The 19,872-nt window shown below is 31.9% G+C and overlaps 2 protein-coding genes across 3 annotated transcripts; one reads left to right on the top strand and one right to left on the bottom strand.

Annotated features, from left to right (window-relative positions):
* Positions 1 to 55: 55 nt before the first annotated feature.
* Positions 56 to 6,980, top strand: LOC127265392 (AP-4 complex subunit epsilon-like). 2 transcript variants are annotated; one of them, XM_051295168.1, is made up of 11 exons: positions 56 to 884; positions 1,496 to 1,681; positions 2,183 to 2,398; positions 2,488 to 2,598; positions 2,786 to 2,983; positions 3,081 to 3,212; positions 3,488 to 3,544; positions 3,663 to 3,779; positions 4,561 to 4,638; positions 5,209 to 5,352; positions 5,845 to 6,980. In XM_051295168.1, exons 1-11 carry the CDS (start codon positions 282 to 284, stop codon positions 6,856 to 6,858), a joined length of 2,856 nt encoding a protein of 951 aa, XP_051151125.1. In that variant the 5' UTR covers positions 56 to 281; the 3' UTR covers positions 6,859 to 6,980. The 2 variants fall into 2 exon arrangements, with proteins under 2 accessions (XP_051151125.1, XP_051151124.1); XM_051295167.1 differs by having other exon boundaries at positions 1,478 to 1,681.
* Positions 6,981 to 9,959: 2,979 nt separating this feature from the next.
* On the bottom strand, positions 9,960 to 12,288 carry LOC127265732 (abscisic acid 8'-hydroxylase CYP707A2-like). The gene is made up of 7 exons (XM_051295694.1): positions 11,970 to 12,288; positions 11,568 to 11,889; positions 11,001 to 11,393; positions 10,744 to 10,906; positions 10,534 to 10,640; positions 10,310 to 10,428; positions 9,960 to 10,137 (listed from the first exon to the last, which is right to left on the bottom strand). Exons 1-7 carry the CDS (start codon positions 12,176 to 12,178, stop codon positions 10,026 to 10,028), a joined length of 1,425 nt encoding a protein of 474 aa, XP_051151651.1. The 5' UTR covers positions 12,179 to 12,288; the 3' UTR covers positions 9,960 to 10,025.
* Between the last annotated feature and the right edge of the window lie 7,584 nt (positions 12,289 to 19,872).

The following is a 19,872-nucleotide window of genomic DNA, read 5'->3' as shown; positions in this document are numbered from 1 at the left end:
CATTATTTGTAGTTGTACCTAAACCATTGTCTTTTCTTCGAAGCAATTGTCGTCTTCCTAGTCTTGGACCCTCACGCGACTCTGTCTGGAAACAGTTACAAACGACAGACGGATTTCTCCATACTTGCAGATTCATCGCGAACATTGCAACTCTCGGGTTTCGTTCTTGACTTCTGCGCTTGCACATTTCTCCAGGGGGCATTCGGGCAGCTAAACCCATTGCAAAGCCCTAAACCCAGGTTAAGCATAATCTTCTCCGTATTGTGGATCGTTAGACTATTATGGAGCAGCTAAAAACAATCGGTAGGGAGTTTGCGATGGGATCCCAGGGGGCATTCGGGCAGTCGAAGGAGTTCCTAGACCTCATCAAGTCTATCGGCGAGGCTCGATCCAAGGCGGAGGAGGACCGCATTGTGTTACGCGAGATCGAGACTCTGAAATCGAGGCTATCTAATCCGAATACGACTAAGCTCAAGCTCAGGGAGTACATAATCCGTCTCCTCTACGTCGAGATGCTTGGCCATGACGCCTCCTTTGGGTACATCCATGCCGTCAAGATGACCCATGATGAGAATTTACTGCTGAAGAGAACTGGCTACTTGGCGGTGACTTTGTTTTTGAATGAGGATCACGATCTGATAATTTTGATCGTGAACACAATACAGAAGGATTTGAAGAGCGATAACTATTTGGCGGTTTGCGCGGCGCTGAATGCAGCGTGCAAATTGATTAATGAGGAGACGATCCCAGCAATTTTACCGCAGGTTGTGGAGCTATTGGGTCATCAGATGGAGGCAGTGCGGAAGAAAGCTGTGATGGCGTTGCATCGATTTCATCAGAAGTCCCCAGGGTCCGTATCCCACCTCATTTCAAATTTTCGGAGGGTGATTATTCTACATTTGCGCATGACTCTTTGGGTTTATCCATGTTTAGAGACATTTGAAAAATTCCTTTTCTCTTCAAGAAATTGGTGATGGCGTGTGCCACCTGATTCTTGAACATAGGAAATGGGATTGGATTTCTCTAACAGAAAAAATTGGAAGTCTGTTTTATTTTTTATTCATATAATTATCTGTGGAAATTGTGTGGATTTTGCAACTGCACAGGCAGATAATGGAACAGAACACAAATCAACAAATAGTGAATTGACTTGATTATTGGAAGCAAGTTATTAACCATTTCGAATTCAAGTCTCACCTTGATTGAGAGTGAATGTTGCATATTTGATGTTTGAAAGCCTTATGTAAATGTGAAGTAAAAAAGGCCATCTAATGTTAAAGATAGGAAAATAGTCGAATAATTACTGAAAAGTTGGTGCTTTCCTTGTATTCATTTTAATCATAGAAGAGGTGTTTAGAGATGATTTTGGCTGTATGAGTGATAAATTCATGTTTGGAGTCGATATCTGTATTGATATTATACTAATGTTGGAAATTTATTCATTCCTAAACTATTAATTTTATTTTTTATCATTTAGCACATGCTTTTGGTGCAGAGGCTTTCTGATAACGATCCTGGTGTCATGGGAGCAGCACTTTGCCCCCTTTTTGACCTTATTCTGGCTGAACCTGATGTATATAAGGATCTGGTGGTTAGTCTTGTTAATATTCTTAAGCAAGTGGTTGAACGCAAACTACCAAAGAGTTACGATTATCGCCAAATGCCTGCTCCATTCATTCAGGTAACCATGGCTGTTTTCGTGACAATTCTTCCTTCTTTTTTTTTTTTTTTTTCCCTTTCATGTTGTTACTATTGGGCAAGATCATAATAAGGAGTAAGACTGGGTTCTGGTCTTGCTATTATTATTTTTGTCATTACTCATTAGATTCATTCATTGTAGTTTGTTAACATGTGGAACCTAAGCTTAGTTCTCTTGACTTTATGATTGCTACTAAGTAATTGGTAGAATCCTTCCTCTAGACCCCCCAACACTTGTGGTATAATGCATTTGTTGGTAAGAGATAAGTGTGGTTCTCAGTGACTGATAGATTAGATGATACACCCTTTCTGTGAGAAATTTTGAGATTGCTTTGTAGTACATATCAGCCTTTTGAAATTGTTATCCTGCATATTATTTATTTTTGCTTTACATACTTAATTTTCTTATGTTAATAGATAAGTTGTTGAGATTTCTATGTAGTACATATCTGTTTTTATATAGTTTATTTTCCTGCGTTAATAGATCAAGCTGTTGAAAATTCTTTCCCTACTGGGTAGTGGTGACAAAAAGGCGAGCGAGCAAATGTACACTACAGTGGGTGACATCATGAGAGAAATTGATTCAACAAGTAACATTGGGAATGCCATTCTTTATGAATGCATCTGCTGTGTTTCGTCGTTACACCCCAACCCAAAGCTGCTTGAAGCTGTTGCTGAGGCCATTTCAAAATTTTTTAAAGTCTGCATTTCTTCAACCTGGTGTTATTTCTTTTTAATATTCAAATTTCTGTTTGCCGATTTTAATGCTAGTTTACATCATGTGGGCAGAGTGAGAGCCACAATATGAAGTATCTTGGTATTGATGCTCTTAGTCGTCTGATAAAGATAGGTCCAGAAATAGCTGAACAGCACCAATTGGCCGTCATTGATTGTCTAGAGGTGAGATGTTTTGATTTATTTTTATAAATGTGTTCTGAATTGATGTTACTGATTATGATATGGAATGTATGGGACCATTAGGTTCATGCTATTTGACAATGTGATTTTTATTACATATATTTATGTATGTTATGATTATGCTTGCTATCATTGTAATAAGCGTAGATCGGCATGTTTCATGATTAAGGACCCAGATGATACCCTGAAACGCAAGACATTTGAATTGCTCTATAAAATGACGAAGTCATCAAATGTGGAAGTAATTGTGGAGCGAATGATTGAGTACATGATAAACATCAGTGATACTCATTATAAAGCAGAAATAGCATCTAGATGTGTTGAACTTGCAGAACAATTTGCTCCAAGCCACCAATGGTTTATTCTGGTTAGCTTCTTGATATTACTCTATAGTGATTTTTATTGTGAGACTAATATCTAAGGAGTTTGATCATTTTCTTTTTCTCCCATGTTTTGTTTGTCAGACCATGAATAAAGTATTTGAGCATGCAGGGGACCTTGTGAATGCTAAAGTTGCTCATAACTTGATGCGGCTGATTGCTGAGGGATTTGGAGAGGATGACAATGCTGCCAATAGCCTGCTTAGATCTTTTGCTGTATGTATTTTTTTGTTTACAAGTTTGTTCTGACCTGTATAGTTCTTTTCACTCCAAGTCATTAGATACTCTTTTTCATCTTCTGGATCCATTGTGTGCTCTTGCAATCGTTTCTAGTGATTAACTTGAGATTTGGTTACCTTCACCTTTAATATGTCTATTTTTCAGTAGGATAGGGGGGCATAACGTTTGTAATAAGAATGATGGAAGCTGTTAGTGCATGTTTTTGCTCTATTTGACACTGACATGAATTTGGAATGTTCTGTGGGTTGAAGGTGGAGTCATATCTTCAAATTATGGGAGAACCGATAGTTCCATCAGCGTTTCTTCAAGTATGCTTCATCTTTCTATTGCTGTCAGAATTATACTTTTTGTTCTCCTTTATAGATTCTCTCTCCATAAGTCTCTCATATGTTTCTTGTTCTTGCACTGTGCCTTCTTATCTTGTAGTTGATCTGTTGGGTGTTGGGGGAATATGGGACTGCAGATGGGAAGTATTCCGCCTCATATATTACTGGAAAATTGTGTGATGTTGCAGAGGCAAATGCATCAGATGACGTCGTAAAAGTAGGTATATAGCGTCCTAGTGTTTGTGCAATTATGCTTCACATGGCAAACATCCTTGCTCTTATGTGCTGTAAATTATTCTGCACATATATATAGTTATTAATTATATATTTTTTGGTTTTTTAGTGCTACTAATTTTATAGATATGATTAATCCATATTATTAATTTTAAGAGTAGAATGAATGCTCCAATTCCATGACTTGTTCATACTAATATACTGCAACTTTATTCCATGTTAGTAGCCAACTTTTGAAGTTTATGTGATTAATTAGTCATTGATCAAAATTTTGTATTGGAGTTTGTTATTTCAAAATATGTGGTTTAGAATCCCTTTCATATAACTGTACTTGAACCATTAACATCATTGTGGGAGAACATATTATTTATAAAAGTGAGAATCGATTGTTTATCTTTTTACAAAGTTTCAGCCAGATTAAAGAAAGAGATTCTAATTAGAATGCTACAATTAGATTAGTGAAAGGTTTTTGATTACTTTAATTCCACAGGAAAGCATGTGCCTCATTTGAAACTCAAATGGAAGAAGTGTTTTGTTTGATAATCATAATTCTTTTCAATTAATAATCCACCCATCTGAGGAAAATTATTAGCTATTAATTGATATTTCCACACGATTACTGTTTCTTTTCTAGTGAGCCCATTGTTCTGCATGTAATATTTTTTTCCTTGCTCTAGATTATAAATTGTTATTGTTACTGCAGTCTCGCTCTCTGTTTTTTTTTTGTCCTTCTTGTCTGTTAACTTCTTCTTCTTATTTTGAAGGCCTTTGTAGCAACAGCACTTTTGAAGATATATTCATTTGAAATTGCAGCTGGGAGAGCAGTGGATATGCTACCTGAGGTATGATGTTAGTATTATGAATGGTAACTAAGATATCCATCAGCATTTAAATCGATCATTCTCTGCATACTCGTGTTGTACTTTGCTGTTTTAGATGGCGGTTGAAGTTTAATATAATATGCAGATATATTAGAAGTTATATGCTGGTGTTTCTTGGTGCCAATATTGTCTTTACCTAAACATAACCCCATCTTTAAACTACCCTTTGAAATCATTTTCCCTTATATTTCACCATCCTGCCCGATAATTTGCACTTTGGAAATGCTTTTCCTGCCATGATATCACATTGACATGCCGAAATGATATGTTCAAATATAAACTGCATAGAGGTCAAGTGTTATGTAAGTTGTGTTCTTAACCTCGTTGTCACGACACTTTAGTTTAAAGAAGTTTGATATGCACATTTGGGTGCAGGAAGTTATCAAAAAGTAATTAATATGTAGGTTGTGGACGAAATAACTCCTTGCTACTTCTTCCACACATTTTTACTGAAGTTTGCTAAGTACCTTACAATTTTCATTTGAGGTCCCACCTACTGTTGCCTACTTGTAATATCTTGTTTGTTAACAGTGTAAATCATTGATTGAAGATATGTTGGCATCCCATTCAACAATCCTGCAGCAGCATGCCTATGAGCTTAAAGCAGTGCTCTGTTTAGATGCCCAAGCTGTCAAAACAATAATGCCGATGGATTCTTCATGTGATGACATTGAGGTAATAGTTTCCACCAGAATGATGGAGTTCATTACGCTTACAATGTAGCACTGGAATGGATCGACTCATTTGCTTGCTTGACATCCAACATATGGATATTAATTTTGGAATAGCTAACTACACATATTTAATATGAGGTGCTGCTTAGTTTTTTCTTTTCTTGCATGTGTGGTTATGGGAAGATCTTATACTTTAAGCATTAATATTTCATATCCTTCTGTTAAAATCTGTTGGACAATGCTCCATACCTTTTGGCTTGCCTATTATTTGATTTAGGCCAAGAATTGTATTGCCTATTATATCTAATTTTATAGAAAACTTTTGGTTCATATTTTGTCATTTACTCTAGAAATTTAAGTAGTAGGCCTGGTGAAGTACTTCTTTGTCAGTTATAAATATTTTCTTCAGCCATTTTAGAGTTCAAGAAACAACTAGTTCCATGTGTTAGGACTTAAGATTGACATAGCTAATATCTTCATGTTTTGTTTGTAGCTCGACAAGAATCTTTCCTTTCTCGATGTTTATGTTCAACAAGCATTGGAGAATGGTGCTCAGCCATACATCCCCGAGAATGAGCGATCTGGGTTACCGATCATAAGCAAGATTCTTGAAGATCAAGAATCTACAACATCACCTGCTCTAAGGTTTGAGGCCTACGAGCTACCCAAGCCTTCAGTGGCACCTAATGGAACACCCTCAACCGAGCTTGTTCCCGTCTCTGAGTTACCATACGCTGCAGATATCCACCAACCTTCTCCAGCAATTGCATCTGCTTCTGGTGCTGGTTCAACAGAACTCAAGCTCCGACTTGACGGGGTTCAAAGAAAATGGGGCAGGCCTACTTACTCATCTCCTGGACCATCTACTTCAAGTACCGACACTGTGAATATTCAGCATGAGCCAACTCAGAGCAATCCAGTCAGTCTTTCTGACTCCATAGCAAGGGATGCATCTTACAATTCAGGAAAGCCAGGGACCAAGATTTCACCTGAAAAGCGAAGACTGGCTGCTTGGATTTTTGGGGATGCATCTAAACCGGAGGATAGACAGCTTTCTTCTAACCAGAAGGTATCCTCAAAATATCAGAATTCTGGTAAAGCTCGTGCATCCCGGACTGCTGCAGAAAATCCATCCCGACCACCTCCAGATTTACTGGACATGAGCGAACCTTCTGTTGCTGCCGCCACTGTGGATCCTTTCAAGCAATTTGAAGGTCTTCTTGATCTCACACAAGACAATGCCCCTGCCAGTGCAGCTGGAACATCGGATTTTATGCCCCTCTTTGCAGACATGCCTCTAAATGCCCCGAGTGATGGCAATAACAATTCGATGCCAAGTGCATTTGGCAGAAATGGCTATTCGTCGAATGGAGTTGAACACTCGGCACAGCAATTTAACAAGGGATCAAATTTGAAGGAAGCATTGGAAAAAGATGCACTGGTAAGACATACGGGAGTGACACCATTAGGTCAGAATCCTAACCTACTTAAAGACTTGCTTAGATAAATAAGACCTTGAGATGCATCACCTATCGGATATGTAATCATCTAATAAAACCTTGATTTATTTTATTTATTTATTTATTATTATTATTATTATTTTGAAATGATGTATGATTTTTAAGATATGCAAGAATATATTTGATTACAAAATAAATTTACTGCGTATTGAAATATTTTAAATTTATATATATTTAGATGGAGAAATGTGCATATGTTTCGCAAAATATGTTAAATTTTGAGAAGGTGAATTATATAATACTTCTTCTTGTGTTTCACAAAATGCTAAGTTAATTATGTTAATTTATATAAAAAAAAAGAAAAATATTTTAATTTTTTTTATATAAATAAATAAATAATTGATATTTATTTTATTGTAACAATTTATTTTTATTTATTTTATTAAAAACTATTTAATATAAAAATATTTTATGCATAGTTTAATTTAACTCATGATATTTTACATAATAAATAAATATGAAATATCTTGTACATTATACAAGAATGCTATTATATGGAGGATCAATTAATCAATTGGGTTTAATTATTTAATTCAATAATATATATTCCTCAATTTTTATTCTCTAAATATATTGGGCCGATACGTGGGCCGATCAGCCCAACTTATTTAAGAGTGCGGTCGTCTCTCCTACATGTTTTCCCGCGTCTTTTCAGTTTTTCTCGGCGCTGTATCGCAAGTCTCGCTCCTTCTTAAGTTAAATTCCTATGCAGATGAGGTGAGATTTTTGTTGAAGTTAGATAAATACTTTTATATGTAATGGTTTGACTGCAGCAGAGCAGGGGAATTTTTCTTTCTGGTGAATGTATTGCAGTCCTTTTAATATTCAGTTATTAATCCTGTTTGATTTTACTACAAATCTGAATTTTACGGAAAATATGTATATTTGCATTATCGTTTTGATTGTTTGAACATCTACTTTTGGTTTGGAAAGATGTATATATTGCCTCAACTTGATATTGTTAAGTCTTAGATGATTGTTATAGCAGTTGCAAAGAACTTGCTTTATGCGAATGAGAATATTACAAATGATTTGTTGGTAGAGATTCGTTTAATTTAATGGAGGAGTTTAAACTTCTGGAATATTTTAGTACTACTAAAACCATCAAACTACATCCAAGAATGCCACCCTTCAAGGTTGGCTTGGTTCTTTGCTGTAGAAATATTTGAGTATATTAAAGATTATGATGTAGGATTTGGTCAAGTTGGATCTTTAGTCACTTTTCTGACTCCTTTACATACATACATACATACATACATACAGACATACTACAATGGACATATGTCTTGGCAAGAAAATAAAATCCAAAATCATATCCCTAGATCATCAAATCACAAAAAAGCTGTTGTTATATATATATATTGTGTCATTCTGTGGTTGTTATAGAGAAGTATAGAACATTATATTACTGTATCTTCCTCCTTTGAGCCACCCTTGAAAACAAGAAGTAGGGAGATGCCATCCTCTTTGTCTGTTCCTTTCCTTGGTTCTATTATCATCTTCATATGATGAGCATCTGGCCAGCCCCTTTCTGCTATGCTAGCAGGATTTCTTGGTAATTAGTGGCTTTCTGCTTTCCACTCCCAGATGACTTGGCCTGTCCTCTTTTTCTCAATCTCATCACATTTTTATTTGATTCTTGTTGTTGGGGTTTATCTGTGTCATAGGTGCCAAAGTTGACGTGATGAATTCAATTCAGTCAGTATCCAATGAACGGCTGAATTGAAATATAAAATCTTGTTATAGTCTTCCTTTTTTTTTTCTTTTTTTTTTTTTTTATAATATAACTACACGTGTTGGTATTCCGGCAAGTTTTTGTGAAAGGAATATGATTGATTATCCATCTGTTTTTATTCCAGGCAGGGAATGAAGTTGTTTCATTCCTATGGCTGCAATTTGCCTATATTTAGGCATGCCTGCTTGCCTGCCTGCCTCAAATATCAATCATATCTATATCTATTGTGATTTAATATATATTATTAGGCATGTTTACTAACTATAAGGGATTAATTAATTTAATTATTTGCTTTTTTAGTTAACATGTTTAGTCTAGAAATATTACAATTAAAATTTTTATTATTAATATTGTTTGTTTATAAAAGATAAGTGTGCTGTCCGATCAAGAATGAGAGAGAATTAAAGGTCATAATAGGCATAGAAAGTACTTTAAGATATATAGACCATTTTTCCGGTCTGGTAATACTTATAGTGACTCAACCCACTTAATTTGACTGGAACATGTATTCATTTATAGTCTAAATTTTGAAAACAATATTTTTGAAAAATAAGAAAAAAATTATAAGCATTCTTCATAAATAAGATAGTGAGATATTCCGTGTTAATTTTTGCCTGCCGATGATGACTGGGGGGAAAGATTATATAAGAACCGTCATTTTCTAATAATAATAAGTTTGAAAAGCCTTCAAACGAGACCAAAAACGAGAAAAAGAAGAAAGTTTGAAAAGAAATTTTAAAAAATGGAGTTTGGTCGTGTCTCGTGTTTATGATGGTTGACAATGACAAATGTGGCGATATGTTGATGTTTCCATCCATGTACGGACAGTTGTTGAATTCAGAAAGTCGTGGCTTTGGACAGTTGTTGAATTCATTGAATTGTTTGTGTGTGTATTCAACCATGACTTGACAGAGGGTATAGTTATGTATGTATATCTGCAAATAGTTACGTACGTTTGTTTGTGTGTATAATCAGCCTTTCTGTCTTTCATTGATTGCCTTGCGGACTTTTTTACATACACACTCGGCACAAACATATAAGTAAGAGAAATGATAAGGAATAAATAAAAAGAATTTGGCTAACTACGTGCTACTACTGCTGCTGCTGCTGCTAGTCCTCCTATCCTCAAAAGTTTATCAACTCAATGAATTGCATCTTAGAATGATGTGGTGTTTATGTGTGGTGTTTAGGGAAAGGAAACTTGTTGGCAGGCTGCTGCTTTATCCTTACCCTTACTCTGCATGCAACCAGAAATCTTCTTCTGGTGATTGTGGGGTCTTGATGTGATGTGATATTCCTTTATTTGTTTCTCTCCCAGTCCCAGTCCCAGTCTTGATGATGTACACAAAGACACACAACTAACTTCTCCTATACATACATACAATAGTTGGAGTCTTTGTCCTGTACATTTGGGCTTTTTTATGCCTTGGCTTCGGCTTTGGCCTTGGGGGAGAGTTTAATAGGCAAGCCATTTTGGGGAAGGGGAAAGGGTCCATACTGGATTCCATTTTGTGGGGTCATCGTGGACCACCTGGACCAAATAAAACAATAAAAACTCATCAGAATAGAAGAATGAGTGAATGAATGAATGGATCATGCTCGTGCTATTTTTAGGATGATCACGTTCACAATTCCAATTCCTTGGGGGGTAAGGGGTTAGATAAGAAACAAGAAAATTCATAAGGACGGACTGACTGACTGACCTGTACTTTGTAGTCAAATGATGTAAGAGAATCAAGATCTCAAGCTTCGCTAACTCATTCCCAGGACATGAATGGGTCCCATTTCCAAATGGCATGAATGTGTTGGGCTTAGGAGTAAACTGTCACATAAATTCATATCAATTATTTGTTGATCTTGGAGAGATCTTCTAGCTAGCTAGCTAGCTAGGATATTATATACATGTATATATAAATATTTTATTTACCTCGAATCTTGAAGGATCAAACTTCTCAGGCTCTGGGAAGTTTTCTGGGCTGTGGTGGATATTTCTGAAGAGTGGTAATACCTTCCATCCTTTTGGGATCAGATACCCTGATGATCAATTTCATCAAACACTCAGAGACGCAGACTCAGTAAATAAAAAGGATCATTCGATCATGTTATTGTTGGATCAATTTGATTGTAAAAAACTCACCGTTAAACTCAACATCTTCAACAGCCTCTCTGAAAGTGAAAGATAAGATAGAAGCAACTCTTAGTGTTTCTTGGATAACCCTACTTGTAATTGGCATCGTTTTAGTATCTGCCCAACTCAAACCTTTCTCTTCTTTACGCTTCATTATTGCCTCTTGTTCTTCCTGTCATATGAAACAAAACTATAATTATTTTCAGGAATATTAAATATATAAATTTTTGTTTGTTTTTGGGGTTGAATAGAGCATAGGATCTTACAGTGACTGAGTGGAGAACAGTTGGATTCTCTGCAAGGTACTTGAGGATCCAGGTAAGGATACTAGCTGTAGTGTCACGGGCAGCAAAGATTACACCAATAATGTTGTCTGCAATTTGCTCGTCAGTGAGATCTTCAGAGTCTTCCATGAATGATCCAAGAAGATCACTGTGAGCTTGATCCCTTTGTCTTTGTCTTCTGAGGGATAGGATTTTAGCCAAGATTTGTGCGAGCTCCTTCCTGGCCTTCATTGCTTTGTGAAAAAGTGTTCCAGGGAGATTGATTGGCATTGAATTGTATCCCTTTTCAAGAATGTAGTAACACCTCTTGAGGTCTTCTCTGTACAGGAATTCATCTTTGCCGAATATGGAGAGCAATGCCACATTAAAAGCATACTGCAAGAAAGAATCCAGATTGAATCTGGTTGGTCATCCAGAATTAAAGATGAGAAAGTAACAAGTAAAAAGGAGCAACTCAGGAGGTTTGATTAGTTAGTTGGTTGGTTGGTTTGTTATTCCCCTGCAGCAGCCAGGAATCTCCCTATAAATAAAAATGCTTGTTTGACTCACTGTTTTCATTTCTTGGAAGGTAGTAATGAAGTCTTTTTCTTCCCAGGATTGGAGCGAGGTGACGGCTATGGATTCAATGTCTGCCATGAAGCTCTTGATAGCTTCAGGCATGAATGCTCTGAGGACCAGTTTTCTAAGCTTGGCATGGTATTCACCTTGGTGGAAGAATATTGCTTGTTTCCCCAACATCCTCTCTTTGCTTGCAGGAAATGTGGGCTTGAAGAGATGTGCTTTCGACACCAGGACAACCTTGGCTGCCTCTGGGCTCGAAATCATTACACATCGGCATCCCAATACATGACTCTTGAATATCGAACCATACCTGTAGTAGATTACTAATCAGAAACTGAGAATGAATCATATATATATATATATATATATGTAAGTAAGTATAATACTCACTTCTTGACTTTGGCAGCAAAGAAAGTGTTGGGATTCTGAGAGTACAACTGAAAGGTTTCACCAATATAAGGCCAGCCCATCGACCCCGGTGGCAGTGGCAACTTAGCTTCTCTCAAAGACATGAAGAATTTTTGGAAGAAGAACGACAAAACTAAAGCTGCTGCTGATGAAGACAGCAACAACAAGTACAAAGTGGTAAAGAATTCCATTCTTTTTTATCTCTACTGCCAACACTGAGCTTTTAGTGTTCGTTCGTGTGTGTGTTTCTTTTTTTGGTGCAGAGTACGAAGTGGAGCTGAAGGGGTATATATAGGTGCAGGTGCAGGAAGAAGAAGGGCCACCCTTTCAATTCAGTTACAGCTCGAATCCCACACACGGAATCTCCTCTCCAGCTCATGGGGTAAGAGCCATTTTTGTCTCTGTATCTTTCTTATCATACATATGTGTATATGTATATGTATATACGTGTATGTATACAGATGGGTAGGGCTTGTGAGAAGGACACGTAAAAAGGATCATCTTTGAGATCAACACTAAAGCAAAAGGGCGTGTGGGGTTGGGGAGTGTTTTTTGTTTATTTTTTTTTTTCTTTGACCCCTACCCTACCCTACCCTAGCTACTTGGGAGATATATATATATATATATATGAGCTGCGAGGAAGCCCCCCTTTTTTGGCTCAGACAGACAACAAGAATGTGTCAACTGTGTGATTTTGGGAAAAAATTTTGGGTTAGAGGGGATGAATTTTAACATCCCTAATAGTAATACTGTTTTTGGGAGTAGTTTAATTGATAATTGTTTTTTTAACCACTTGATATATTGTTTATTGTGTATTTGTTGATGCTCTGAGATCATGAGTAATCAGGTGGGTAATTATATTTAATTTGGGTAACTAATTATATTTACATCTGTAGCACTGCACGCCACAAGATTGGTTAGCTCATGAGACTATTCACTTTCTTGGTATGTTTTAAAAATTAATTTCTTTTTTGTGTTGTGGTATTTATTTATTGGACATGTATAAATTGGTCCGATCGATTCAGTATGATCGGATTTCAGAATATGCTATAGGGGTGAATAATATATATTTAACTCAGTTTATATTATCTTATACTTCATCCGTCCCAATATAATAATTTTGTTTACTATTTATATCCGTCCCAAAATAATAGTTTTATTTTCATAAATAGCTATGTCACTATAAAATTATCCTTATTTTTTTATTTGTATTACATAATTGCCACTACTTTTTATAATAATACACTCACAAGACAAAATTTTTTTTTATCCATACTCTTTATCCACTACCAATATAATATCAATATTCCTTAAATACAGTGTAGGACACAATCAGCACTTGTTTATGGGACGGTGGGAATAATATAATATATATTGAAAAATATATAAATATATATCGGTCACTCATATAATATCTATATTAATTCAGTCAAAACGGCACCATACTGACTTGGTCCGGTAGTAAATGATTTACAACCTTATTTATTTTATACTTCCTCTGTCTCAAAAGTGTAATTTTATTATATTAGAGACGAGATTTAAAAAATATTGATACTATATTGGTAATAGGTAAAAGTAAAAATAAATGGAGTATTTCATTAATTTAGGTATGGCATGTACGGTCAGTGCTTCTTCATTTACACGTGGCGCTGCCTAATGGAACAGGAGGAGGAGTTTGTCATCAATATATCATTGCTTAGCTACTCAATATAATTTGTCCGCAAATTAATTTTAATTTTTCGGAAAAATTTTCTTAATCTTGATTCATTTAATTTAGGTTCATTTCAATGGAATTTGTATGACATAACTAATTTCTGGTGCTGATATATCTCATTAGCTGTCTTCTTCTCTTCAGTCGTCCAATCCAATTAAGGCAAGGCTTTTAATCTGCTGCAGTCTTTGGCATCCAACACATTTTGGACCAAATATTATATACATGTAAGTCAAGGATAATTTAATCAATTATTTAAATAAATTCCTTTTTATTATTATATTCATGATATTACGTGTGGTCTAGATTAATATGTTTCATGTTAAGTTATGCATAGGAATATAAGAATTTCTCCCAACCAAGAAATGTGGAATACCCTGTTATATACATTGGAAAATTTAAAATTGCTTATTTGCAAACAAGTTCCTTTTTTCTAATTAACTCAATATAACTTAGTGCCCACTAATTAATTAATTCAAGAAAATTTGAACTACATAACACATTAAAATATTTAATTATAAATAAATAGAAGCGGGCGATACACACGTGTAAGTAAGCATGTAGTCGACAATTTAGGCAGCGTTCTTGAAATGAGATTATAAATATAGTTTTATTTATTTAATTAATTATTCTGTGGTAATTCTTAAATCAGATATTTGTCGAAATCAAAAAGGAAATGAAGAAAATCTTTCTTTTTTTTTTTAGGGACAAATTTAAAAATTAACCACTAACTTGAATTGAAAACAGATGGTAACCTCAGACAAGTTGATGAATTATACTCATTATGGCCATTAGTTTCTTTACAGATTTGGCGATTAGAAGTGGGGGTGGGGTCAACATTTGTAAGTTAGATGTATAAATAAATAAATAAATAAATAAAAGTAGGGACATAAGTATTTAAAAATGTAAAATTTATAGTTTAGTTTATGGGGACATGCATGGCTAGTGTAATAAAGTGTTGCCCTTCAATCCATCAATCAATGAATTTGATGATATGTATTACATTACTGATTATAGAGAGAATTGGTTGAATGTTGAAATAGTATATTCACTTCAGAAATGCATTTATTGAATAATATTTATCAAATAATAATAATAATAATAATAATAATAATAATAATAATAATGCACACGGTTTCTACACTATACTACACTACACACTTGCAAGAAGACCTAAGAATATATATAAATAAGTTTTTTGTGTGTTGAATTGAATTGAATTGAATTGGATGGATGCAAGTTGTGTTTCCGTAGGTCCATTAATTCCATTTATATTGCAGTTGGGGTCCTATTATTAATTCATATTCATTATTAGCACCTTTTAACATTAATTGTCGTGCTACATTTTGTCAACCCCTTGTGTCTTATTATCTTCCTTCTACCACGTTCTAAATATAAGGGTTTTGTTTACATACAGGTTTTTTTTAATTTCTTAAAATAATAATATAAATGAATATTTAGTATAATATTTTATAAGATAAAAATTATTTATACAATGTTTTTTGAAAAAAAATATGGACTTGTGTTAAATTTTCGAAAGTACTTTAATAAAGTAGATTTTTATGTAGAAAACATAATAACTTTTAAAATAAATAGAGACTAAGGAGGGCATTTATTGTACGGCCAGGATTATTGTATCGTCCCAATTTGGTTGTGTCCGTACACATGGCCTGCTTTTATTTCTTTACTTACTTTTTTTTTTTTAAGAAAGTGGTGTGAGTAATGAGTGCTTTTATAGTGTTTATTGTTTTAGCTTTCTATTTTTTTTTAAAAAAAAAAAATACAATGAATTATAACAGTATTATAGAAAATATTTTTTTATTTTTACTGATTTTTATTATATATATGTATATATATTGTACTTTTAGATGATATTATTATATAAAAAAACTATTTGCTGAAAAATATTAAACAAATACACTCTTAGAATGTACACTAATTAATGCCTTCAACTACTTAGAAATAATTTCTATTATGTGGTCATACTATTTATTTATTTTTGAATAATGTGAGAATTTACAGTAGTTAAACAAATTACAAACAATTTGACTCGTCGATTTACCGAGTTCGAGCTCAAAAATTCGGCGTAGGGGGTTTGAACCCATGACCTCATAGTCACAAGTCCAACTCCTACATCACCAAGCCATTCTTTACAAGATATGGTATCACACTGTTAATTAATCAAGTATGTGGTATCACACTATCGAATATAGTAACAAAATTTTATGGCTCGCCAATTTGTAACTCAAGTTTTCAATTTTCCCTAGAGAAATATTTGAATAAATAAATATTTGTCTTGATTATTAAAAATATATATATATATATATGTAATAATTATACATTAGAAAATTAAGTTTGAAATAAACATGATCAAATATGATCTTCAAAATGATGTCGTCAATCTTTTTTCGTTAGTGCATGAAAAAATCATCACACGCTCCGATTTGCAATCATGACGTTTCAATTAATCATTGGCAACTGTAGGTAGCCACTATACAAACATTTTTTATTTTTTCAAATAAGAAATATTTTAAATATGGTTTTTAAATAAAAAATAAAATAAAATTTTTTAATATTATATATTCACTATGTTTCGTATCAAAACGGTCTAAGATTTAGTATTAGATTAAAAAATAATTCTCTTCGTTCCGAAACAATAATTTTGGTTGTGTTGGGCACGCAATTTAAAGAATATTGATAGTATATTGATAGTGGATAAAAAGTAGACATTTTTGTCTGTGTAAAATACAGTGACAATTGTGTAATAATAATGAAAAAATAAAAATATATAGTGATATAATTATTTATGAAAATAAGACTATTGTTTTGAAGAAAATAGTAAACAAGATTATTGTATTGAGACGGATATTAGTAAGTGGAAATGAATAAGAGCTATTGACATTTTTAACCTTTGACTTTTATGTACAAATTAATTGTACGTGTAATAGTATGTTTATAATTTAAGTAAAATTTAAGAGTATTTTGATATTAATATTTATTATTTTTTCTAAAATAAAAAAAATACTTTGAAATTGAGACGAATAAAATATTATTGTAAGTGTACAAATTTAGTGCATATTCCCTCAGTAACGTTTCATGCACCCCTTGAATTTTGTTTTAGATTTAAAGAATATTAATATTTTATATGATATATAATATTTAAAAATTGATTAATTAAAATATTTTTGAAAATAAATATTTTCTTCGTCTCACAACATAAGATCATTTTTTTCTTTTTTGTCCGTCTTTTAAAAAATAATTTATTTTTATTTTTAATAAATTCTTATCTTATATTAGCAAATATAAAATAAATAAATATTTTTATCTATATTTAAATTTTTTTATTTCTATTTCTCTTTTCAATAAATAAATGGTATTTTTTTATTTATTCGTATTATATAAAATTTAATATCTACAAAATAATATTCACATTGTATATATTTTATTGGAATATGATCTTAAAAATATTTAAAATACCAACAATATTATTTATATTAAAAATAATAAAATAATATCACAACATATTATTAATAACTTACTAATTTATATTACCTAAAATACCGTATCTTTAACGAAAAGGTTCATTTTTTCCGGGACAGAGGGAGTAATATATTTGTATTTTTAGCTTGAATGTAATTGTATTTTATCATTTATATAGGGATTATATTGACTAAATTAGTAAATAAATATATATTAGTTATGAATAATCTAAAATAATAAGATAAACACGTTGATTATGACTATTATGGAAATAATATTATATAGTACAAAAATGAAGAGGTTATACATAAATATAAATATAAATATAAATATAGGTGAAGGACCATTCATGCAAATATTTAATTTACAATATAATACTACTAATTAATTTATATTGCATGCAACTGCAAGTGGTGGGGTGGCAGCCACTAGGGTTATTATTTTATTTTATTTTATTTATATGTATATTTATATTGGCACTTTATGATTGACGCTGAGGATGATAGTTAACGAATCTAACCCCTAATTATTAGAATAACTTACAACTTTTATTTATTTATTTATTTATTTATTTATTTATATATATGTCCTCATGTTACTCGCAGTCTCGCACCACCTGTTTTTTCATTTACATGTCCACTATAGTGTTTATTTATTTATTTATTTATTTTTTTGGTTAGATCTGAAAGATTTTATTTGAAATTTATGTATTTAAATAATATTTAAATTTATAATTTTATAACTTTTTATTTTATAAATATAGAATCTACATAGTAAAATTTACGAAGTTTTTGCCATAATATGCTCCTATGTGTGTGGGGATATATTATTTTAATTTTTTTTATTCTTCAATTATCGTGATATTTAAAAGAATATATTATTATTATTATGATATTATAAAATATCAAACATATAAGCCACTATTTAAATAAAAAATAAAATAAACAAGGTCTTTCATTTTGATTTGATTTCTTTTATATATGTATGTGTCTATTTATGCACTTTCCTTAGCCCTCACCTAAATACGCATTTAGTATTATTTCTTTTTGCTAACCCCATTTTTAATGTTTGTTCTTATTTTATTTTTATCTTGCATGTACACATATACAGAAATTGTTTGTGGGTTTAATAATAATAATAATAATAATAATAATAATAATAATAATTAATGGAAGCAATCACTTTCATTCCAAGTCATTAACCTCGTCTTTACAGATAAGGCATCGCTGTTCCCCCACCTACTTTGCAGCTCCCTGGACTACAGCGCCAGATGACGCTGAGTTGAGTAAATTCTTGTATAAAACTTGTAAGTTTACTATACTTTATAAGTTTGTCAAACTATATATCAGTTTTAAACAAAATATATTATTTCGTTGAATTTATTTAATATTTAAAATTTTATATAATTATATTTTCATTACTTTTATTTTAATTAATAATAATCAATTTTATTACTATTTTTTCTATTTATCCTGTTATTTTATAAAAAAAATTAAATTAATAGATTTATCATAATATTACTTTTTTTCTTTTTTTTAATATTTTATTTTTATATTTAAAAAATTATTTTAAATTTACACTAATATTCCATCAAACATTATTTTAATATCAAATTCAAACCAAATTTTTTGAAACTCAACCAAAAGAAATATACCCATAATTATCTCATATGAAGATAATAATATTCTTCTAATAATGAAAAATTAATTAAAAATACATACTTTACAATATATTTTTTTTAAAAGCTGTATATATATATATTACTATATTATTATTAATATAACAAGAGTTTGACACCAAAAACAATAATATCCTAAAATATTATTGTACACCCAAATTGAAATGGAATATATATATATATATATACACATATATATTATGTATGTAGCGCAGACATTATATGAATTTTACTGACATTTTGAAAATAAATTAAAATTTTATAATATAAAAAAATTAATTATTTAATTTGACATTTTTTTAAAAAAATATATTAATTTAAATAGTAAAAATAAACGATAAAACTCGTAAAAAAAAAACTAAACTAAACTAAACGTCTAAGCATTTCATTGCACTAATTAAATTAATATTTATTTTAATTTACATTTATTTACATGCAAGTAGTCGTCCAGTAAAAAATTAATTAAATATATATGGACGTCAAAAGCCATACAACTGCAAACACGTGCTTTGTCCCATCCTTAATTTAATCATAATTCTTAATTCGTACGTACGAACATACATATGATACGTACATCCGGCTGACGTGGATAATAATAATAATTAAAAAATAAATAAATTGCACAGCAGTTACTACGAGCTACTAGTATTATTTATAAATAAATATTTGGAGGATAAGTCAAAATGTAGTAATTAGAGCCAGTTGGCCTCAAAATGAATAATCATTCATCCATCACTTGTCACCACTTGTTATATTATTATTTATAAGTCAACATATTATATTATATTTTATTTTATTAAAACCAGCTGCTAGTATTAGTATTTACATTAATTAAGTCTGGGGGCAAATAAATAAAATATTGTATGTCAACTCATTTTATTATTATATATTATATATATAAGTAGGATTATATTTCTAGTCTCAAATCTCAATGCGTAGATATACAGATGCTATAATTGCATATATATATAATTTATAAATTAAATTAATTCACTATAACATTTAATTTATTCTAA

Source organism: Andrographis paniculata, unplaced genomic scaffold, assembly GCF_009805555.1.
Source record: "Andrographis paniculata isolate CXL003 unplaced genomic scaffold, ASM980555v1 Contig73END, whole genome shotgun sequence".
NCBI lineage: Eukaryota > Viridiplantae > Streptophyta > Magnoliopsida > Lamiales > Acanthaceae > Andrographis > Andrographis paniculata.
This window is presented reverse-complemented; position numbering and strand designations above follow the sequence as displayed.